The 25,317-nt window shown below is 45.7% G+C and overlaps 1 protein-coding gene and 1 long non-coding RNA gene across 3 annotated transcripts in view; one reads left to right on the top strand and one right to left on the bottom strand.

Annotated features, from left to right (window-relative positions):
• Positions 1 to 25,317, bottom strand: part of LOC126520771 (scoloptoxin SSD14-like) — a 113,333-nt gene that overhangs the window by 29,454 nt on the left and 58,562 nt on the right. Inside the window, exon 1 of one of the 2 annotated variants that reach the window (XM_055065600.2) lies at positions 14,550 to 14,764. The exons of the other annotated variant lie outside the window; for it this stretch is intronic. Within the exon in view, the coding sequence (XP_054921575.1) occupies positions 14,550 to 14,650 (101 nt within the window). The 5' untranslated portion in view covers positions 14,651 to 14,764. Of the gene's footprint in view, positions 1 to 14,549; positions 14,765 to 25,317 lie in introns of those variants that run through there. 2 annotated transcript variants of the gene reach the window in all.
• LOC126520905 (uncharacterized) overlaps positions 14,910 to 25,317 on the top strand; it is a 104,965-nt gene continuing 94,557 nt past the window's right edge. The window contains exon 1 of the long non-coding RNA XR_011893271.1: positions 14,910 to 15,071. This is a non-coding gene — a long non-coding RNA (uncharacterized lncRNA). The remainder of the gene's footprint in view (positions 15,072 to 25,317) is intronic.

Below are 25,317 nucleotides of genomic sequence, written 5' to 3'. Positions count from 1 at the left end.
TGTGGTAGGTTTATCGGCCGTGTAAATTGCAATAAACCACTAATTTAATAATTGAAAGGTGGTGTCACGCGCACACACAGAACCAAACAGATCTCACTAGAAGGCAGCGAGCACTCGCTGTCTGCGTTAGCGTGACGAACGCCGGCAGCGGAGAGCTAACGCTTCGTGCTGCCTCTCGCTTCACCGCGTCTGCAAAACTAGGGATTACGGGTCCGCCAAAAATAGGCACTCGGGAAGACAGCTCGCTTTTGAGTCCCTGCACAGGCTCCCTGGACTCTATAGCGTGCCTGAAGCCACCAACCATCTCGGCTTTGCATTTACCGCAGATTACCTCCAAGACACGCCGCACGACAGCTAAGCAGCCAAGGTCGGGCTAGAGGAGACGCCTACCATAGAGGAAGGAGAAAACTAGCCTAACGCACGCTTGATCACGCACGAGACATTCAACATAGGGCCAGCGGGAATACAGCGCGAATCAAGCCATCTTTCTCGTCGTCACCCTCGCATCATTTTCCTCACACCTGCAACAGACGGCGCGCTTGTGGTTACTTATCGCGGTTGGACTTTCTGCTAAGAAGTCCAACCTCAGTGTTGCTGAAAGTCTAATCTCAGTGTTACCGCAGTTGGACATTCCAGTGGAGAGTCCACCTGCGATAACACTAATAAAGTTTGTGAATGATGTGAAAGAAATAGGTTTGTTAATGTATAGAAAGTGTCTAAGGAACATCACGTTGACAAAACGCCGACGACGGCGAAAATTGAAATGTAGTGTCCATGTAATTTTTATTGCAATAACACATTTTTACTTGGGGCATGCGGGGGGATTACTTTTTGCAAACGTACCTAAACGGAGATTTCCCATATGTTGGACCAATTTGGAAATACGTTTCTCTTTTTTTTTTTTGGCATAAAACTAATAAAACATGCGATAGGAAGTTTCTTATTGTGCAGACGCTGCAGCCTCCTGAAACATGCATTGAATAACGCGCCTGGTTCAGCGCACTATAACGCGAAAGCGTTAAGGGCTCCGTGTCCCAAAAAATCCGGCTTCGGCATCCCGTGTCCAGCGTCGACCATCGGAACCACGCAGGCTCTCCCGTGTAGCACAAAGCAGTTACTGAAACAACTGAATTTTTCAAAGCAAAATAAGTCAGAAAAATCGTAAAGTACGACTTACACACAGCTTACAGACATGGCAGCGTCGGATTGTAATTTGAATATACGAGAAAACATAATTCTGTTACACGGAAACTCAAACACAAACCCCTTTTCCAGCGTTTCTACCATTCATAGACCGGCCAAGGCGCCCGAGATTCGCGCGCAAATCTCGAGGCCACGGAGTGACGCACCCGGATCCTCCAGATGGCGCTCGCCTCCACCGCATCGTTGCCCACGCAAGAGGCCGCGCTTCTACCAGGGAGCTCGCCTTCGTGCATAGCATAGCGTTCGCTGCCAACGTCTTTCGGTAAACATTAGGGTTACATAAGCTGCAGTCGCCGGGAAGCGTGAGAAGCAGTCAGGGATCTTTAAATGCTATCGCGTTCCACTCTTAAAGGGGAAGCTTAAGCGGCCTCCAAATTTTTTGTATGCCAAATTTTTCGCAGCTTTCTTTTCTCTGAGGCACTATGCTCGTTCACTGATTTGAGTTGCGCCAACAGTCAATGATTTAAGATTTCTTGTCAATACTGTTCACAGTATAGTAGAATTTAGACCGGTGAAATTCTGTTTATCATGCGTGAAGTGCACTGACTTTATACTAACTAAATCTACTGAATATGCTCAAACTCTCCTACAACGAACTGCAGGTCGGAGCAAAAAAGGTAGCGTATTACGGACAAGGACAGACGAAGAAGGTATCTGGACACACATGACGCTAACCCACAGGCGCCGGTCACAAGAAAACGTCCCAGTGATGTTAGCTGAATGCATTTAGCACTAGAAGTCGGTAGATTTGACAATAGCTAGGCTCCTATCCCATGAAGTTAAATGCTAGTAAGAAAGCATCACGCGGCAATTTTGAAGCAAAGTCAAAAATGTAATGGGAAAGCTCATGGGAAATAGGTGCTCACCTCGTTATAGGCAAACGGTAATTTCTAGCAGGGGAGCTCGCGGATTGTATGTGGGAGAGCGGACGGCGAGGGACGATCGCGAAGAGGGCGTGGCAAAAAAATTACCACGAACCAAACAATGCCTCGAGAGGAGCGGCAACTATCGTGGATCTATTTCCCAAAACCCACTGTGTAGATAGGTCTTGAAGAAAGGGGGGACGGGGGTCCGAAGAGGTTGGCTTGCCGAGGCTAGCTGCTGAATGTCATGCTCACGCGTGGTCATGGTCACTCATAGGGCTGTGTGTTGTCTGGTGTGCTTTCTATGCCTGTGTCGTTGTGCATCAACATCATCATCATCATCATCATCATCAGCCTGGTTACGCCCACTGTAGGACAAAGGCCTCTCCCATACTTCTCCAACTAACCCGGTCATGTGCTAATTGTGGCCATGTTGTCCCTGCAAACTTCTTAATCTCATCCGCCCACCTAACTTTCTGCCGCCCCCTGCCACGCTTCCCTTCACTTGGAATCCACTCCGTAACCCTCAATGACCATCGGTTATCTTCCCTCCTCATTAAGTGTCCTGCCCATGCCCATTTCTTTTTCTTGATTTCAACTAAGATATCATTAACTCGCGTTTGTTCCCTCACCCAATCTGCTCTTTTCTTATTCCTTAACGTTACACCTATCATTCTTCTTTCCATAGCTCGTTGCGTCGTCCTCAATTTAAGTACAACCCTTTTCGTAAGCCTCCAGGTTTCTGCTACGTACGTGAGTACTGGTATGATATAGCTGTTAAACTTTTCTCTTGAGGGATAGTGGCAACTTGCTGTTCATGATTTGAGAATGCCTGCCAAACGCACCCCAGCCCATTCTTATTCTTCTGATTATTTCAGTCGCGTGATCCGGATCCGCCGTCACTACCTGCCCTAAGTAGATGTATTCCCTTACCACTTCCAGTGCATCACTACCTATCGTAAACCGCTGTTCTCTTCAGAGACTGTTAAACATTACTTTAGTTTTGTGCAGATTAATATTCAGACCCACCCTTCTGCTTTGCCTCTCCAGATCAGTGAGCATGCATTGCAATTGGTCTCCTGAGTTACTAAGCAAGGCAATATCATCAGCGAATCACAAGTTGCTAAGGTATTCTCCATCAACTTTTATCCCCAATTCTTCCCACTCCAGGTCCCTGAATACCTCCTGTAAACATGCTGTGAATAGCATTGGAGAGATCGTATCTCCCTGTCTGACGCCTTTCTTTATTGGGATTTTGTTGCTTTCTTTATGGAGGACTACGGTGGCTGTGGAGCCGCTATAGATATCTTTCAGTATTTTTACATACGGCTCGTCTACACCCTGATCCCGCAATGCCTCCATGACTGCTGAGGTTTCGACTGAATCAAACGCTTTCTCGTAATCAATGAAAGCTATATATAAAGGTTGGTTATATACCACACATTTTTCTATCCCCTGATTCATAGTGTGAATATGGTCTATTGTTGAGTAGCCTTTACGGAATCCTGCCTGGTCCTTTGGCTGACGGAAGTCTAAGGTGTTCCTGATTCTATTTGCAATTACCTTAGTAAATACTTTGTAGACAACGGACAGTAAGCTGATCGGTCTATAATTTTTCAAGTCTTTGGCGCCCCCTTTCTTATGGATTAGGATTATGTTAGCGTTTTTCCAAGATTCCGGTAAGCTCGAAGTCATGAGACATTGCGTATACAGGGTGGCCAGTTTCTCTAGAACAATCTGCCCACCATCCTTCAACAAATCTGCTGTTACCTGATCCTCCCCAGCTGCCTTCCCCCTTTGCATAGCTCCCAAGGCTTTCTTTACTTCTTCCGGCGTTACCTGTGGGATTTCGAACTCCTCTAGACTATTTTCTCTTCCATTATCGTCGTGGGTGCCACTGGTACTGTATAGATCTCTATAGAACTCCTCAGCCACTTGAACTATCTCCCGTATTAGTAATGATATTGCCCGCTTTGTCTCTTAACGCATACGTCTGATTCTTGCCAATTCCTAGTTTCTTCTTCACTGCTTTTAGGCTTCCTCCGTTCCTGAGAGCATGTTCAATTCTATCCATATTATACTTCCTTATGTCAGCTGTCTTACGCTTGTTGATTAACTTCGAAAGTTCTGCCAGTTCTATTCTAGCTGTAGGGTTGGAGGCTTTCATATATTGTCGCTTCTTGATCAGATCTTTCGTCACCGGTCGTTGTGCATGCGTGACGACAAATTAGACGATGCCCTAACAACATCGCATGGCGCAGTTTCATAGCTAAGGCTAGAGCTCAAGCTAGAAGTGTCGAGCGATTCTGTGCTCAACTATTTGCGTATACGAACGACGAAAAGGTAGTGTTCAGTATACACTTGGTTACTGTGTGCCAAAAAAGGTCGCGAACCATTGGTTTGGATAGCGTACGGTTGGATATCATGAACAGTAACTACATGCGTAATTACGGGCCACGTTAGAAAAGCGGGAAGTAACGGTATCTTGCGATGCAGATATACACATCAACTTGAGACCACCTATCGTTCGATAATACGTCGCTTCCAGCGGCATGTGGACTAATTTCTTTCGGTTGAAAGCAGGGCGAGCGGTGGGGTGGGGGGAGATAAACACAGTACATACACATACAGCCATCTCTGAGAGTGCGGCTGACAGCCACTGTTTGCCTTTACTCGACCGCATCACCCAGACATTGACTCGAGATGCGGCAGGCAATCGCAAGGCTTCAAAGTGCCTACAAGATACAAATGTTTCCTTTTTTTTTCCTTTTTTCGTATGGCTAGAAGTACAACAATGAATATTTATACGCTGGGAATAGTGATGAAAAAAAAAGCGGTAACAAACCACAGTCGTCAATGCTCACACCAACTGCGAGCCTATAGCGCGGTGCTCCGATGCCATGGAGATCGCCCGCCCAAGAAAACCTGGTTCGGCAAGGAAGTAAATCGCTTTAATAACGATTTGCACACAACGGGATAACCATGCAGGGCGTGTGAGGCAAGAGGCATTCCTGTGCAGCGCCCTCTGCGGTAGACCCCCAGTGGCGCGTTTGCGCGAGCCCAACTTACTAATGAAAGTAAGCAGCGATACGTGCCACATCACAGCCTTGTTCCCACCAGCGCTCCGATGCACTACACGGCAAATTAACATTGCGTTTATTGCGCCCGCAACGGCTAAAAGCGCACGCCGAGAGAATGCTTCGCGAGTGCACTACGTGCATGCACATATAGTCATGCCTGGGCAGCGCAACGTAACACGGACAAAAGCAGAGACAGGACATGCGCTCGTCGCGTCTGACATGTGATGTGGATCCGCACCCCCTCCCCCTCCCCCACCCCTTGCGTACCTTTCAGTCACTGCACTACAGGTATACTGCGCTACGATTGATAAAGAAATAGCTGGTGCAACGAGGGTTGTGCAAGAGAGCATGTGCGCAGCAGACTGCCGCACGATAGTGGACGTTCAATAGTACTATCAGCGGCGTATGTCGATCGCTGAAACAACTACGTCCATTCTGTGTAGGGGTGTGCGAATATTCGAAACTTTCGAATAGCGAATCGAATATCGCAATATAGTCGATCCGGCTTTCGAATCGAACAGTTGGGCGAATAGTTTTCAAATCACATCGCCTATTTGGGGATAAATTCCATGCCGGCCATATAGTAGACATAAAACACGAGAAGCTACGCAGTAGAGTATACGCACTATACGTGAGTCGGGGAGCCAGACTCCTACACGTCTAAACCGCTATCATTAGCGCTAACAAACGATTCCCGAGTATGAGTAAACTGCTTGTTCGCTCCGGTGTATAATGCTCCATTTGTGCTTTTAATAAGCGACGCTTCATAACGTGCAGTGTAATGACAAACTTTCTAATGTTGTGACATTAGGTTGTGAAGATCTATTTATACTTATGGTAAGAATTAAAGGCCGTCCATTATACAATAACTAGTAAAGGCCGTCCATTATACAAAAACTAGACAAAAAGCATTCAACATTCGCTTTGCTTCTCGCACTCTACGATTTGTATTCGACTGGGTCTCAAAAATTAATATCCATGCTGCTATAGTTCGGTGTATTTGGAAAGATTGGATGCGCTTTGTGGACGATCACAAGGAAGAAGACAGGACAGGCGCCTGTCCCTGTTTGCGCCTGTCCTGTCTTCTTCCTTATGATCGTCCATAAAGCGCATCCAATCTTTCCAAATACAATGAACCAACTTACCTAACAACGCATTCTGCTAAACTATAGTTTCGTGACATTGCGAAATTTAGCACTTTTCATGTAACGAATAATGCAGTGCGGTGACTCAGTGTAACAATCTTTCGTTGATCATATAGAAGGCGAGGCAGTGGCAAGTTTTTGAAGAAAGGAGATTTGCTGAGATACATTCCACCTCATTCAAAAAGTAAAGATGTCGAATTACTGAAGAAAACGAAGCTCGAATTCTCTATTTCGTGTTTACGCTGCAGGCCATGGCAGGTGACGAGAATTTCGCAGCATTTTCGCGACTGGTTCCTTTCGTACAGAAAATGTTCACAGGAACTGCCGAGATATCTTCAAAAGCACCGTACAGCATGCAGGACTGCGTGACGTCTCGCTTAGGTTCAACAGAATTATCACAGGGGCAATATCTACCCTTGTGATAACTACGACCTCGGCCAAACGCCACGCAATCTGACTCTCACAGGGTGCTGCTTTGTGAATTACTAAGCCTCCGTTCTCCAAGCCTTGTATTTCAACATCCCGGTGATGTTCACTGAAATGAAACACCTCTGACTGCCTACAATGAACCTTCACAATACCATTGAAATGTGGCCCTGTCAGGCTGTTGATGCAGAAGGCTCTTCGCAAGCGCAGCTAATTTCATCAGTTAAGCGGTGACTTATGAAATCGCCTTCCTTTGAGTAGAAGAAACCGCGTTTACTTCAAGTTAAAAGATCGACTAACACAGCCAGGGGAGGGTACACCAATATGACCCACCGCTGAAACGGGGCAGGGGTGATCGCGGCCGTGCGGCAAAATTCATGCCGAGTGATCGTGGACAAGCCCACCGACAGAGCCGAGTTCGCGTGCAACCAGACCTCCGCGAGCACGGAGTGGATTCGGACGGCCAGTGAAAGCTACGCGAAGTGTTGATAAGAAAAAACAAAGGGCTGCTTCAGGCGTACGCGATAAGGCGGCGGCAGAGGCCATCAAGTTTCCAATGACGCTATTATCGCCCGATTGTTTCACGGCGCCGAGTGCACGCCGAGCGGCCTTCATAATAGCTTTAATGAACACGTGCGTGCACGAGAAAAAATCCACGCCAGAGATCAATGCAACTGGAACGAAGCATTAGCAGAAATCAATTCTCAGCGGCAGCTGCATTTCTGAAAGAGCGCTATTCGGTTCCATAGTGCACTACAGCTACGCAGGTATAAGCGAACGACAGGGTCAAACGCGGGAAGACTCCTCGCGGGCCCGTCGGTTGCAGGCACGCGGGTATGAAAGATAACCCGAAAATTCGTTGGAAAATTCAAGGGGACGAAATGAACGCAAACAGACGCGTACAGGCCTTGCTTAAGCGGCTCCATCGAGGAAGCGTTGGCAGATTCGGTGCTAGCCGCGATTGAAGTGGACAAAGTGGCAAACGCATCGAATAGGCGCGTGCGCACATGCATGGGCACGGGGCGGAGGCGCTGTCCGTAACCCTGTGCCCACGTAGGGTCAGGAAACAAAGAAGGAAAGCGGGAATGGAACGCCCACTAAATTTCTAACGAACAAGCTCGGGTCGTGCTGCCAGCCGACAGCGTGCGATGTGGCGTCCCGCGTTAACACCCGGCGCAGCTCGCGCCGGAGGGCCCGTAAAAGGACCCCGAGAAATGTGCCGCACTGTGCTCGCACGGTTTCGGACAGTTGTCCATGACCGGCGAACTTTCCGAGTTAGGGCCGCCAGTGCACGTACCGCTCGAGATGTCCAATCATGCATGAGACCTGAGCGAGATAGCTAAACAAGTAAATAGAGCACTATCGTGCACTACACTGAAAGCAATGTGAGCCTAAGCAAGTTTCCGTGGTCGGAATAAATTCTGAGCTGCGAACGCGTACAAAGGTAACCGCCATGAACAGTTTCAAATTTGCTACAATAGACATCCATGGAAAACACGGGGGAGGCGTGGGGTCGAAATTCAAGACGATGAGCAAAACGAGAACAAGGTGAAAGCCGGAACCAACGTTTCGACAAGTGGACTTGTCGTTTTCAAGGCGACATAAGCCTATGTCGAAACGTTGGTTCCGCTTTCATCTTGTTCTCGTTTTGCTCATCGTCTACAATAAAAATCTTATTTCTGAAAACTGCGCACTCAATGGACCTATATTAAGGGTGCTTGAAATTCCCTGGTATGACAACATAATGTAAGTAGGTCGGGAGATCTCCGCGTTTAACTTCCTTCTGCAAAAATCGTGGTGCAGTTACGGATGATTGGTGTACCGGATACACTGGTTGCCATTGGCGCAGCCATTACTGAAAAGTATTTTCATGGCGTAAAGTAACGGAAGCCGTGTCATTTAAGTGCCAGGTGCCCATGTTCGCTTGAAATGCACAAGCTGAAAATTCTGTAGTATAGTATACAGCACAGCTTCAGACACTGAATGGGTTCGCGCTGCCACGTACGCGCGACCAGAAGGGCGATGCTGCTGCATTGCTAACACAGGCGGGAAAACGAGTGGCAGAACCGACGTTAGCGAACTTAGCGTCCATTGTACGTACGCGTGGGGAACTTGAGCTGTGCTTGTGAACGAAGCTGCTTCAAAGTTCCAGTTACCACCATATACTAGAATACCAGAGCTTTCGCAATGGACTCAGCCCGTGAACGGTCTACCCCGTGTCAGTGTGCTGGCGACACTTTTCATAAGTTGTTTGGCACACGCATTCTGCACAGCCAAGTCTTAACTGATAGTGTTCATTAGCTTCAGTTAACGAGCAATCAGGCACCTGCGTCTATGCAGTTTTTTTCCACAGTAACGTTACGACGTAAATCAAGGACCGAGATAGGCTGACCGTGAATCTCAGGTTTCCATGCGGTGTATACAGCGGTCATGCTAATTTAACATTTCAACCCTTTGTAGGATAGTTGTGTACATATATGCGAGACAACTTTCAGCGTCTTTGAAGCGGCTGGAGAATGGTTAAAGAAAGCGCCACTTACTGGTATGGTGTAAACTAACTGCCAGACAATAACCAATCGTTGTTACAGTGCTACTACGGTGAGTCTCTCGAGCAGCAAAACAGTCGCCGTCAATGCGTAAATTGTTTTATTTATAATATTTACTTTTCTTTATAACTGCAAAGAGTTTGCCGTGCTCCAAAATACGTTATAGCGCCCAGATGGCCCTGCAAAGAAAGTAAAAAAAAAAAAAACTAAGCAAACAACTGAAAATTTCAATTTTTCCTCCGGAAAATTTTGCACAGAAACTACATGGGTTCTGTGATTTTGAAAAAATGGTTTCTTTTTCTTTTTTTTTATATAGTGCTCAAAGACTGTTTTTCTGTATTTTGACAGAATTGGTCCCTATACGGTAAAGTGAAAAACCTCAGTACGGTGAGCTAAATTAGTGTTGTTCGTCTCTTTATTATATCAATTAAAATTTGTGGGCAGCTGCAGCAGCCACGAAGCTGTAGGCAGCAAGATCACATTTGCGCGAGCCGATTAGGCAATTTCTGAAAGGTACAGCTGCTCTCCCGGCGAGTAACGCCATTGGGGTCATTTCATGCCCGGATGTGTCGCGTAGTCATCTTTCGTGCCCCATGGAAACTGCAGTCACTAGAGGGGAGGTGCGAGACCGGGCTAATTAGTATTCCATATACTGATATAACAAGCGAAAAAGCAGACACAGAACACAAGAAGAAGCGATTTGGACAAGCTCTGACTTCCAACTTGCGTTTTATTACAAACAAGCAATATAGCATCGTACACGTGATCACAATCACATGTATTTGTGCAAATTATCAGCACTACTACAAATCTTCAAGAAAAACACCATAGCCTAAGGCGGCTCCCCACGTGCAGATGATTGAGTAAGCAAATTTTTTATCCTTCAATGCTATGGAAGGCTTACTGATACAAAGCAGTAGCCGCTGCCTCAATAATAATTATTGTATTGCCATGTGCATTTCTAGCTAGTGTGGCTGTCTTGTCAAAAAGTGGACGACATCCGCATTGAAAACAATGTATTCCAAGAAAGCCCTCTTTCCCTTTTTGCACTTTCTGGCTATGCTCCTGCAATTTCACATTTAGGCATCAGCCCGTCGGTCCCACGTACCGTAACTAAACGGGGGGGGGCAGGAGTAAACTATGAGGATCTTTTTTTTGCAAAGTGACGGAAGAAGATCCACCAACAAAAATGTTAGTGAAAGCACAAAAGTGAGAAACAAGACAGAAAACGTATGTCACTAAAATTGTCATATACTTTTTTTTATTTCACAATAATATTTTAGTGTATGAGAAATAAGAGCAAAACGTCTCTCAGGAACGCTATATATACGCCTTTTGTTTTCATTTTGATGCAGACATAATTTACTGGTCAGATATACAGATCGTTTCTTCACCTATATCAGTCCTAACTATAGGAAACCCTTAGCCAGTTGACAAGTTAATTACTGTAGAGGAGCCTGCTCAGCAGTACAGGCAGCACAAAATGCGCGTGCGTGACTACGCAAGGAAGAAATGCTATCTAACCACTCTACGTGTGAATTTCAAGCAAAAAAGAACCTCAATGTATATGCGTAAATCTTAGGGGAGCCAATTTCAATGGTACACTTGTGTCCCAGTTATTTGATTATAGCGACAGTTGTTGGAATATGTAGTCTTGTTTTTTTTCTGGGCATTAATAATATTATACTTGAAAATACTTTCATCACCAGTCTTTAGAGAACAGGGGCACAATTTCTAAATTTTATTTTACACGAAGGCTTTAAAAAAGTTGTGCTCCACCAAGGGCTAAATGTTCCATAGCTGTTTAGAGATAGGCGTTCAGAGTATTTGGTTTGAAGTTGAGTGATGCCACTCAAGCCATTCACTACTTCCGCTCGCAAATCAGAAGACGTGCAAGTCAGCCCCATTCAACGGTATGCGTATAAAATGAATGATAGCCACACGCGCAGCCACCGCAGCGGTAACTCCCTTTCAACACGTTATAGAAAAGTGATCCAGGTATAGGTGTACACGTCGCCTTATCTCGTTAACATTGCAATCCGCGCTCTGCCCGCCTTTGTTACCTGCGGGCGATAGCGCGCGAACCCCTGGCAGGCGCCTACCGTATCGCCACCCTTGCAGACTTCGCAGAAAGAATTCGAGTGATTTCACGTGACCTCGTGGTAGCCCAGCTGAACAATGAGAAAGTCACGTCAGATAACGTTATCCGTGCCGTCATTGCTTAAACACAGCCATCCGGCTTTTTCGACGCCCCGAGCGAAAAAAAATTCGAGAGCTTGTGTAGCTTGAGTTTCCGTTCTCGCAACTTCGTGCGAAAGCCGCGAATTTGAATTGCCATCAGGTCTATTTATATTTCGAAACTTTCATGCGTAATTCGGTGGGAAGCCAAACATGAAATTGAGAAAAAACTTAAGTTACGGAGGCTGCTTTTTACGATCTTAAACGTTCTCTATTGTCTCATGTCTAATTCAAGGGCTCTTTTCCGAACTGTAGATACGAAGCGTCCATATTTAGGTAACAGAGTCCGCCCCTGAGTTACCTTTGGACATTCGGATAAAACACTTTTTCGCCTCGCAGGTTCAGCGTAAAAAATATCTGTTCGACGCTCAGTAATTATCAAGTTCGAGCAGCAGACATACTTTTAGGCAGCGCAACATCCATCATAAATCTAAACGACACGTGCGCTGAAGGCAAGGAAGGAGTACGGGAATGGCCTAACAGCGACGATACAATGACCACACGGGCCGCACAAGATAGTTGCGGAGGCAGTTGGAGAACTTTCCTTCGCCCGCTCTTCACGTGAAGAAAACCGGAAATAGGCACACCTATTTCATAGACGTGCGCTCAAAAATCGGTAAGCTCACTCTTGGATGGACTCAACTATGACTCTCCGAGTTCCAAGGGTGTGAGTGATTGACTCAAAGTGATTCGGACTAGGCGCGAGTATGAGTGAGTCGAAGTCGGCATGAGCATGACAGAATCTTGGTGAATGTGAGCTTGTGTAGGTTAGTTCAAGTAGGTCAAAGATGTTATTCCAACTGTTCCACGAGACCACGTGCTGAACACAGCCCGTGCTTCCTGGTGAATCTTTTACACAAGCGGAGTCAGCCTGAGCGAAGTAATGTGAACAAAGGATTAGTGGTGTACATTAAATCAAATCTTATATACGTAATGTGCACGGTTATACTCCAATGGACAGGCGGTAAATTATGCTGGCACCTTTGAGTAATGGCCGTGCACCACATCAGTTAACCCTGTAATGCCCCACGTGGGCTACGCCGAGTTTTTGATGCCTCGAAATGCTGAGTGAAACGCGGGAAATTTAATCGAAAGCCCTTAGTTACGACGTTATTGACATGCTACAGTAATGTTTCCGCGGTGGATAGTTTAGCAAACCAATTATTAATTAATTAATATAGTACTTAAGTTATACCTGAATGAACATGTGCTGCAAATGTATTCTTTATGGCCAGAAATAAATGTTAACAATTTGCACCAATTTTCCTTGTCTGAAACTGTTTGGGCATTCTAAGGTTAAATATTATTGATACAGTACAGATGATATTTACAATAGTTGAGAGTGCCATAACCACGCAAATCCGCTGCGCCTCAAACAGACCACCAGCGTAACTCACTGATTCTGATTCCATGACACAGATCCGACACTTAAGCAAACGTCACTGCCATGAGCTGGTCTTTCTTAGGTCAGCTATGAGACTGCGAACCTGAGCCAGTCAGTAAAATAAATAGAACATACAAAATATATATTTAGCTTAAAGCTCTTACCTATTCACCAAGATAACTCTGCGGGCCTCGCTCTTACTCGGGCTCACCAGAAATTAGACCCGTCTAGGCCCACTCGGACTCGCTTCCCAATACCACTCAGGCAAGCGTATTCATTCACGGGCTCGAGGATATGCTCAGTCGAGCTCACCCAGGTTCAGGCAATCGCCGACTCTCACTCACGGAGCTTTGTGCTCAGACATTGCGACTCCCGGAATCGCACACTCAAATTTACGGAATCTAAGGCTCCGGCTCAGAAATGCCAGACTGAATAATTATCACAAATTAGACCTGAGAAAAGTATAATCCACCGGTGCTGATAAGCATAACGCGTCGAATTAAATTCGTCGTTTCGTGCGGCTACCGTAACTTAAGGATCACTGTCGTCGTGCAGCCGAGACGGCACGATTAACCATACGGCATAATCATCACGCACGATATAACAGTCATACGCCGCTACGTCTCCCAGAAATTCTTTAACCAATAGGCTACAGAAAGCTGTTGCTTATTCTATATTTTTTTTTTTTTTACTGAAAGGCCTTAGCAGGCTAAGACGTAAATGTGGGAGTAATATTTTAAAAAAAGAAAAAACAAAGGTGCGTAGTTTACTAACGAATCTATTGCGGTTTACACCTATCAGCAACGCAGACAATGAGCCATAAAGGAAAAAGATATATAGTCTGCGCGGCCTATCGTACATACAGAATACTAGTTTCCAGAGCTTTGCTGAAGCTTTAACAATGGTCGGTACTTGCTGGTGCAGAGATAGCACACGAGTGCTTGACGTGAAGCTGATGTTGCGACGAAGCACTATGTCCTTACCAAAAGCACCACGTAACGAAGGATGGGAACAACCCGTTTAATCTATAGAGGCGTTTTCAAGAGCGTCGGTAACGAATTCTGAGGCGACAATCGCGAACCGAAATGTAATCGAAAATATAATCGCCACGTTATGAAACGGGCAAGCACACGAAAATCACGGCACCGCCACTAGACAGATGTCGCCGATACACCTTACAGCAACGCTTTCAAGTGATCAAGCCAAGAACCAGAAGTAAACGAGAAGGCGCAAGATAGCCACGGCTTCCGTTATGTGTGTCCACACTGGAGCTTGAAAGACGCCGACACACCGTGGCGATATCATTACGCACGTGAGCATGGTACGGGGTGTGTACAGCCACGAATGTGACATAGCATCAATCACAACGCGCCACAATACAGATGTATAGTTGCACGTCACAATACGAGCCCGCTGGCCGCGCAAGCGGGTACATTTTTGATACCATAAGAAAATGACGATATAAAAGAGCTAGGCGCACAGCTTTCCGTACGCACCTACAGGAGCAAAATAAAACACTCAAGAGCTGGCCATGGAGAAACGCCGCAGATAAAGGTACGTTGCATCAGTATAGAGCTTGGCAGTCAATTATAGAGCTTGGCAGAATGATCACTGAACCCGAAACGCAGCAAACGAAAACAGTATTCGAACAGCCGGCTACTCACTTGGGCTCGGAGAGGTCTTCGGCGAGCCTCTTGGGGCCATCGACTGCGCCGTAGCCACCATTAGAGGGAGCGCGGTTCAGCAGCTTTGTCTTTTCACTCATGGCTTCCTGCGGCTGTTAGTCCCGTACAAATGAAGGCTGTATGCGGGGAACGGCGTCAAGACCCCGCACTTTGAAGTAACACGAGCGCGGACGTGCAGCCCCCCGGCTGATCTCTCGGCCGACACAAGCACTCCGACCGTCCGGTGCGGCGTATCTGCAGCCGATAGTGGGCACCCCTCGTAGCGCGACACCGCCGCCCAATCGGCGGCTCGCATCTATCGGGCAGATCGAGTGTTCTGCAATCGAGGAGGGAAAACGACTCGCGCCCCGAACAGGCTGCAGCGCCCACGGTGTGTCTCATACGCATCTCTCTTGCGGGATGGAGGGGCAGTGAGAACGATGCCGGCATGCGGTGTAGCACATTGGACAGCGGCTGTTCGAGAGCGCGCCGGCGTGCCCGGATCCGACGAGACAACACAAGGTTAGTCACTGAAAACAAAAGCGTGGGTGTGTTTAGGTAGCTGTCGACTCGTGTCGTCCCTGGCCACGCTGTCCCTGCACGTTACGAGCCCAAGTTTCGTCGAATAGCGGAAATCAATTCTGCGGAAGCCCGCAAGGCGGAGAAAGGCTCGTAAAAGGGAAAATTACCATCGACCCCGTAGTAGCACGGACATAGTATCCCTGTGTTTCGATATGTCGATTAGATCGACCTTGCTTTTCGGTCTGCTAGACCCCTGGTTAGCTTATGGCAGTGACCGCGGCGCCCCGGAAAGGCGCTGGTCCTGCGCTCGATCCCCGAAGCAGGAATAATTTTTATTCAACTTGGAAACTGAGAAATCCGGATGGGTTTGCTTGATATCTTCCTGCAACAATCGGGTGAATAACATCTGCTTTTATGTATTGAAATGGCAATGGAGCAAAAACTCGGCACCAGCGCGGAAACTTCAGTTCATGTTTCCCTCTTTCAGGCCGTCTTTGCCGGATGCATGCATCTAGACTCATGAATACACTACAGGATGCCACTTAATAGTAGATTAAAAAATCTTGTTGAAACATGGCGCCCCCACAACGAGCTTGAACAACACGGCGCCAAATGTATGCTTACGACAACGATGACAGCAGTGAAGTAGCCAGATAAAATTTGAAACGTTAAATAGCCTTAGAATATGTGGATGTCGTCAAAAGTATGGAAGTAAGCAGCCTTCGCGTCATACTTCGTTAGAAACCGTCTGGTCAATTTCAGAGCCGTGCGTCATGTCTTGACAACCATGGTGACTTATTGCCCAGTTTGACGCAATATAACACTGGACTAAGTTTAGCCCAGGCCAAGTACAGAAGTAGACTGACAGTGTGGAAGCGAAGACGCAGACGGATTAGTGCCCCAAAACCAATCTCAGCGGGAAGAGCCAACGCGATGCAATACCAAAAAGATGGCGGCGAAAAGAAAATACGAAGGCAACGTTAAAACAGGTGGTGTAAAGCAGTTTCACAAACTAGTCAAAGCGCCACTAATCGTGCTCGAGAAACATCCAGACGATGTCGCGGTAACTCCTCGAGAAACGCTTAACTAATGAGCTCAAGCTACCTACATAGTGAGCAAAAGTCTTGCCGGGGTGTCTGCAACGACCTGTCCTTGTAAGGAAGAGCGTCCTTGTAGCAATTAATCCTATGTCCCGCTATAGCCTTCGTTCTATGGGACCCTGGTTTGTACAAGTGTTTAGCAACGTGTATTTATAAACTGCGATGTTTTGAAGTTCAGTACAATGATCCGTATAGAATAAAAACCTCGAAACTGAACCGGACTTCGGCTAATCAATACTCGAGTCAGCATCTTCGGTTTCGACGTGCAAAGTCAGCTCTACAAAACTTGTATGTTCACACTGTCGCCTATTATCTCTGCCCGTGACCACGCAATTGACTGCCGAGATGAGCGTGACTACGCACGCTGCTTAGGCAACATTACTTTAATTTACTAGAAATTAAATGCTTATCAAAGCAAAATTTTGGCTATATGTATCGCCTTTCAATAAAACTCGAAGCAAGTTCATCTTTCCGGAAACAATGGTTAACAGTACTAGACATAGGATACTTATGCTTATCGATCAATAAGTTATCGTTGAAGTTTATGGGAAGCACGACAACAAGCTAAACAACGTAACTCTTTTTCCATAACAATAACAGATTGTATTAAACTACCTTCGGACATTCTTAACAGAATATGTGCTTGCATCTACCGAAAAATCAATTTTTCCATAGTGTGCCGATGTGGTCATTGCTTGTCCTAGCCAATTTTTTTGCTTTTTGTTATGGAGCTTTTTCTCTAGCGAGCGTTGTCCTTTAGAACTTTTTAGCGTTCTTTTGTAGTATGATGGTGTTGTGTACTTAATATTTTCTGTACATAATTTCATGCGCTGAGCACTTCGCATTGTACCCACTCCTGCTTGGGACACCCATAAGTGGCCTGCAGAATTTTAAAAATTAAAGTAACGACATCTGCTAAGATATTGTGATACAAATAGTGAGAAAATTCAGCTTTGGAGGTTGGCAACACTTAGAGAAACGCGGCTACTGCTTCCTGCTCCACAAAGCACAGCCGTTACAGTTTGGGCTGGCCACGTCGCGCTCTGTATATATGACGTCGCGATGGCGAACTCCCTTCCACACACATCCTATGCAGAGCGCGATGAGGGCTTCACGGCGGTCTGAAGCTGCGCTTATTATATAGGCAGCCGGTGCGGCGGGCTGTGAGCTGCGATCTCGTCTTCAGGGCACGTGTGCTTCACTGGGTGCTGCCTGTGCCACTGAGCTTTCGCCTCGGTGCCGGTACCTGGCAGAACTCATCGGTGCAAATTGAAAAACGCCGCCACAGATGCCCCGGACACCGGGGGACTCTCGGAAGACCGCCACCCTCAAAGAAGCATCACGATCGTCTCACTTTCTCGGTGCCGGATTGACGACCGATTCGTGCACAGAGCGCAGTGGGCGCGTGCCTTCGCGAGTCACGTGCTGCCACCACACTTGATCGACGTCGCCGTGGCTATAGCTCCGTCGGAGCGTCAATGTTCAGAGGAAAAGGACCTCCGGCAATAGACGCTGGCTACGCGGTGATTACTCAATCGGGGCGAAGCGTTTCAGGCCGTCGAACCTGCACGCAACGTCCTCGTACTACTTACCTCCGTCTGTTCATCGCCGCTTGCCCCCGACTAGCCGAAAAGAATTTTCAAGTAATTGATTACTTGCAAGCGCCTTCATTCTTTCGTTAATTTGTAATTCTGGTAATTGTTTAGCGGTAATATGATTCCTTAGCAGTTATGAAGATTTCCAATCATAAGTTACTCATAAATAGCACGAGAAGTAAGGGGGTTAACCGAGGGGCCCGATTTTTATTAATCATATCATAAGAAGCCAACAAACACACCAAGGACAACACAGGGGAAATCATTTGTACTTACTAATTGAAATGAGGAAATTATAAATTAATGAAATTGAAAGTGCATTAAAAAGCAACTTGCCGCAGGTGGGGAACGATTCCACGTCTTCGGCGGCCGCATTTCGATGGGGGCGAAATGCGAAAACGCCCGTGTACTTAGGTTTAGGTGCACGTTAAAGAACCCCAGGTGGTCGAAATTTCCGGAGTCCTCCACTACGGCGTGCCTCATAATCAGAAAGTGGTTTTGGCACGTAAAACCCCATATATTATTATTATTATTATTCCACGTCTTTCGCATTATACGCGTGCGATGCTCTACTAGTTGAGCTACCGCGGCGCCGTTTCCCCATGAACTTTCCGGGGTATTTATGTGTTGCAACTAGAACTAACCCTCGGAGTGTTAGCCAGCGCCACCACTCACAAACCTTGGCGGCGGATGTGGAGCATCCTTTCTGCCGCATAATTATTCATATATAGCATAAATATACAAGGTGATCATTTTTAAGTTTTGCACATTTTTTAAAAAGCTGCCTGCGGCAGACAGCTTATTTCTAGTCCTCGAGCTGGATTATTCAAAAAGGCGGACATGCACGAGAAATCAAACTACAATAAATTAATTGACGCAAGTTCACTTATTAACTTCTTAATTACCCTACGGCACATTGTAATTTACGAATTGTAGCTGGTGAGTTTGCAACGCATATGCACTTGGAATGAATTTCGAAGAAGACATGGGTTTCGGTATACGCCATCGATCTAGCGATAAACATGCGCTGTTCCACATAATTCTTTTCAGGAGAACGCTCTTTTATGCTGAAGCACAAACTGGAACGCCCTTGCATTTCATCGAACACTTTGGCAATGAATATGTCCAAAGTGGCGTCATCTTGAATATTCGAAGTGGATACGCCTTACAAACTCGCCGACAACAATTCGTAAATTTAAATATGTGCCGTAAAGTAATTACGTTGATTAATTATTGGAAAAGCACTACCAATCTAGATCGTTATTTTGGGTGACCTTAAGATTGACATTAAGCAATTTTGCTAACTACAATTACATATTTACTAACCAGTTACGGATTACAACAATTACAGTACCACGAATTACTAACTCAAGACAGAGCACACTCGAATACATCATAAGTTTACCAGACGCTACGTTTCCAAGTGGAACGTTATTATGAGGTATTACAGACCGCCTTCCTGTTTTTGCACCAGTACAATCCAGTAGTAATGCAAGGCCCATGCAGGCTCGTATTATGTAGAATACGATATTGATTCCAATGATTTATTGGAAGAATATTGGCACCCCGTTTACGCTGCTGTGGCCACGGTTAGTAAATATGAACATTTCATTGAAATATTTAGGATATGTACGAAATCGTGAAATTGTTTTAAAAGTTACTAAGAGAAACGGGAAGCGCAAGCCCTGGTTAAAGTCGATAAACCACAAAGACAACACGTTTAACAAACTAAAGTGAAAGCCAGACAACGTTACATTAAAAAGCAAGTGTACGGAATATAAGACAAGGCTGAAATTTTTAATCAGAATCTCTAAGGGAAGCTATTTTGACAAATCAAGCAAGCGCACAGGTTGACGTCAAAAGTAACATCGAAATTAAGTTATAAATGCTGCACTAAACACATGCATTAGAAATAGCACAAGTGGTATCCCCTGAATGGCACAACAGCAAGTGACACTTCAGTAATTGCTGAAAGCTTCGACAGTTACCTGGCGACTAACTTCTAATCTGACCACAGGCAACGCAAATGATCCACAATCAGACTCCGAATTGACAACTAGTAGACCTAGTTCTTTTGCTTGAACCTACTGACCCAAAATAGGCTACTAACGTAATTCTCCCCTTAAAAACATTTCACCAACAAGTTTAGACTCCGTTGCTGTGGCCTAGGGATCCATGCTGAGCCGTTTCCTTCTGTGGTATATATCAATGATTTATCCGTCTACCTATCAGGATATTGCATTTTATATGCAGACGACACTAATGTTTTCTTAGCCACTGAAGCTTAAACTAAACTTTACAAAAGACCTAAAGATGTTCTGGGAAAACTGCCGAACTGGCTTCAATCTTCGAGCAAAATAACTAAATGTAAATACATAGTCATATCCGTGAAGGACACCCGATTAATGAACACTAGATCTTGAAAACTGAATAGCTGTAAATAGTTAAAGCTTTATGAGACGAAAATTTTAGGGCCTTATCTCGACAGTCAACTGCAGTGGCATGAACACATCCACGAAACTACACCGACTATTTACAAGACACTTCTAATACTTTATAAACTACGTATTATCTTCCAATTACATACACTTCGAACTATATATTTAGACTTCACACGCTTGCATATTACTTACGCAATTAAAAAAATATGGGGTTTTACGTGCCAAAACCACTTTCTGATTATGAGGCACGCCGTAGTGGAGGACTCCGGAAATTTCGACCAGCTGGGGTTCTTTAACGTGCACCTGAATCTTAGTACACGGGTGTTTTCGCATTTCGCCCCCATCGAAATGCGGCCGCCATGGCCGGGATTCGATCCCGCGACCACGTGCTCAGCAGCCTAACACCATAGCCACTGAGCAACCACGGCGGGTACTTACGCAATTACTATTTACGGACTCAGGTACCCTACTACTTCATTGCCCATTATTGTTGCACGAGATACTGCACTTCGAGCTCTGCTCTACTTAAAAAGAATGGACTCAGATTCGCTTACCCCGTGCTTAATACACTACCCGTGAAAGATTGCATTTGTTATCACGTTCTCGTTTTTTTTTTTTACAAAATCCTGAACAAGATATTTCATACCCTTGAGTAAGCATTAATTACCCGACTATTGCACGCCCACAACGATCACCCCCCCCCCCCCCCCCCTCCCGAACACGCTATTCGCGCCAAACGACCGTACTATGGCTCATTTTCTTTTTCGTATATTATAGAACAGTTGAATAAATTACTGACAGATCTAACATCATAACAGTAATTTATCCCTTACGAAACTACCCTTCGCTCTTTCATGCTTGCACCACGGAATCAGTATGAACGCAATAAATTTGTACTGTCGCAAACACTAATTCCCATATTATGTTTACACAAAAGCGTATAGTCTAGGGATCTCTTTTACAACTCCTGCTAGAACTAGAGTCCCACCTTTATGCAATACCCAATGTGTAATTGCATATGTCTTTTGCGTGTACGTGTCAATTGGTTAATGTTTGTTGATTAGTTGAACAAATGTTGATTTCACGTGCAGGTAATGTCCGCCTCTGAATAATCCAGCTCAAGCATTACAGTTATGCTATCTGCCAGAGACAATTTTTTAACTCTGTAGAACTTGAATAATAATCACTCGGTATACAGCGCTAGCACTAACTAGCACGACAGCATTGACCACGTATGCCATATCATACACGGTTGCCAGTGGCAGTACGCTGCAATGACCGGGTAACTGTCCACGGTTCCCGTCGTTCGCTAATAGGTAAACAGTAATAAGTTTACGAAATACCGTGTTAATGGAGCCGTAGATATGTTGTTTTACAACGCAAAACGTACTAGACAAACGACTCGAGAAAGGGGAACGCAAGCGCTGTCTACACCCCTACCCCGCACCCCCATTTCTTTAGTCCATTGTCTGGTTCTGCACCGAGTAAAAGAATGGAACACCAAGAAGCCCGGTCTCATACATTGCTACCGCAGGCACGAACAGCCGAGATGGTGGCAATATGCATCTTGGGGCGCAGAGTACAACCAAAGAGAACAGGTTTATTGCAGAGACCAACCATATTGCACTTAAGTACGCCTGCAAGGTGTCGGTAGCGGTATCACCTCAACATGGAGCCATGTATTTATATTTTATTTTACAATCCCCCACCCAAGTATAACAAGAAAACGTGTCCGTACGTTGAGGTTAGACAAAGTATCACAAGTTGTCGCTACCTGCATTGTTGGTGCACTAGATTTAGAGAGAATTTACACAGTGCAAGGCAATGAAAGATTTACAGGGACTTGCGAATATGTGTTGTAATACAGCCAGAAATCTAGGCCCTAAGCTTAGCACAGGGAATTCGGGAATTATCTTTATTGAAGAGACGAGTAATTACGTGGTATATGACACAAGTAACTCTGGCAACCGGGGCTGGTGCCGATAGCGGCGCGTCTTGCCGCCTTTAGCCGCCAGGGTTACAAAATCTGTACTATAACACAAAAGGCAATGTCTTGCCGCTTGTCCAAGGACAAAGACATACCGGAGCGAATATTCTCAACAAGATGAGGCATGTGTCTGTTGCAGCAAGAAATCTGGAGACAACTCAGTACATCCCAATGGAATGCGAAGGTATTCACCCAACGAGGCCAGTCGTCGTCGTCATCATCATCATAATCTTCTCCATCATCATCATCAGCCTGTTTCATGTACACTGCAGGATGAAGGCCTCTCCCTGTCCTGCGCCAACCAATTCCAATTGGCCCCCGCGAATTTCCTAATTTCATCGCTCCACCTAGTCTTCTGCCGTCCTCGACTGCATTTCCCTTCTCTTCGCATCCATTCTGTAATCCTAATGGTCCAACGGTTATCTAACCGGAGCATTACATGACCTGCCCAGCTCCATTTTTTCCTCTTAATGTCAATTATATCGTCTATACCCGTTTGCTCTCTTATACATACCGCTCTCTTTCTGTCCCTTAACGTTATGCCTAGCAATCTTCGTTCCATCGCTCTTTGCGTGGTCCTTAACTTGTCTTCAAAGACGCACCGGAGCGAATATTCTCAACATGATGAGGCATGTGCCTCTTGCAGCAATAAATCTGGAGAGAACTCAGTACACTCCAATGGAAAGCGAAGGTATTAACCCAGCGAGGCCAGTCGGAAACGTCCAACTTCCATAAGCGCTGAGATTTAAAGTGGATGAATGCATTATAACCGGTCAGCAATCGAGATGAGAAACGTTTATAGTATTGGTGAAGAAGAGAGCTGGGAATAAATTTATAGGACAGGATACGTTACATGCACAATTAAGTAATTATACAAGGTAGATATAGAGGTTTTGAGGAAGAAAAAAAGTAAGGAGACAGACCAAATACTAGACTGATAAATATCTATAAATTACTTGATTATCTCAAACAGGCCAAGTTACTATTTATCGCCGCCTTGTTTCGAAACGAATGCAAATAAATACCAGCATCAAAAATAAAATTCCTCCATATTGGCGAAATCACCACCTTGCCAATTTTAATCTGCTCACAGGGCGCCTACGGCCGCCGATTGGCTCAAAACGCCGTCATTGAAGAATTTATAGTATGGCCGCATTTGGCACTGTCCATAGTACTACCCTTGGTATTCCGCGAAAGGTGAAACGTATGCTGACAAGCTGAAACCCTTCTGCACAAACGCCAACTGTTTTCCGCCGGCCGCATCGCGCGCACGACGTCCGGCCGTGCACAACTTTGACCGCGACAAGCTGCTTGCGACGTTTCCGCACACGCGCCGTGGCTGGCTCTTCTCTTCACTGGCGGCCGCAAAACGAATGAAATTAGAAAAAAATTCAGTGGTCCATTTAGCGGTAAACGCGAGAGAAGTAGCGTTAGCATTACGTCGCACCCATCAGAGGTTCCGCATCCACGACTGAAACCGCGTTCATCAGCAACAGCAGCCTTTTATGTCCACTGCAGGACGAAGGCCTGTCGAGTGAGCTCATGAACTTTGCCATGTGGTGAACGTGGTTTATCGGAGGGTAATTGGCGATATATATATATAATAATTTTTTCTAAATTTTTAATATCGCCTGTTGCAGATAACATGATGTCACTCGTTAAGCTGGACTGTTCAGAGAGGCGGCCATTATTTGCATGAAAAATGGAAACACGTATTCAACCAACAAAAAATGACTAGCTTCCTAAGCAAATTACTGCCCATATTGCAACTTTCAAATTGTAGCCGGTGAAATTGCAAGACGCATCCACTTCAAATGAATTTCCGGGATGACAACAGCTTCGACATATTTCCCAAAGTGTGGGACGAAACACCCCCCCCCCCCCTCCCATGGGCGTTCGTTACTTATATTCTTCAATGCATAAAAGAGCATTCTGTTAAAAAAGTAAGTGGACCAACCGTACATTCTTACGGCGAGTTTGACGGCGCATATATCCTGGTGCAACTCTGGAAATTAATTTCAATAGGATACGCATGACAAACTCGCCGGCTACAATTTGTAGAATACAAGATGTGCCATAAGCTGATTAGTTATGCAGTTAATTAGTGAATTACTGTTAACTAGTTGAACATGTGCTTCAGTTTCTCGCGCAAGTAATGTCCGCCTCTCTTAACAATACAGCTGAAGAACTGGCATTGTGTTATCTGCTGCAGGCGACTTTTTAAAACTTCCACACAAGTCTAAAAATGATCCCCCTGCATACATACAGGGCATCTCAGCTAAGTTTAGCTGGAGTTCAAAAATACCAAGGTAATGTTTGCTTGAAGATCCTCTTTTTTTCATTCCGCCTAATTAGATAATTAGTTCAGCACAATGCGTTGGCGGGCTAGTTGGTGCGAATCCATGAATACTTTTTTTTTAGCGCAAAACAACAGACACAAGACAGACGACAGGACAAGGCGCTACTTTGAAAAAGAGCCGTGACACCACCGCCCGAGAGTTATCGGAAGCATTCTTCATTCAGTCATTGGGGTCACAGTGCATTAGTGTGCCTTCCTTAACCTTGTACAGCGCTGAATTTGGTTTTTTTGGATTCTGTCGCATGAGTGCGCTCTTGGGATCGGATGTTGGTGGCTCCACGGCTTGGTGCTCACTGCGCATGTTCCTCTAGTTTCAGCTGTTCTATAAAGGAGGGACGCAATAAAATTATGTCAGTTGAGAGCTAGTAGCGCCTTGTCCTGTCGTCTGTCTTGTGTGTGTTGTTTTGCGCTAAACAAAGTATTCATAGATAATTAGTCTTAATCACCTTGTCAATTGTTATAGTTAGATGAAAAGTGTCAACGACAAAATTATAGAGCAACCTGAAAAACTTAACGTCCCCCCCCCCCCCCCCCCATGCGCGGGACACGAGCGTTTTTGCATTTCGCCTGCATCGAAATGCAGCCGGCGCGGCCGGGAGGAGGAGGAGAAACTTTATTATTGCAGAAACCGTTGCGCGGTTTATTCCTGGGTGGTTCCCTCTGACAGGGCTCCACTGGCGATCGCGGCTCGCCGGGCCTGGTCGAGGGTCGCCAGTTGGCTTCCCAGGTCCAGTTCGGAGAGTCTCGCCTCCCAAGACCACGTA

The sequence above is a fragment of the Dermacentor andersoni genome, chromosome 3 (assembly GCF_023375885.2).
Source record: "Dermacentor andersoni chromosome 3, qqDerAnde1_hic_scaffold, whole genome shotgun sequence".
NCBI classification, from domain to species: domain Eukaryota; kingdom Metazoa; phylum Arthropoda; class Arachnida; order Ixodida; family Ixodidae; genus Dermacentor; species Dermacentor andersoni.
The sequence above is the reverse complement of the archived record's forward strand: the minus strand, read 5'-3'. Positions and strand labels throughout refer to the sequence as shown.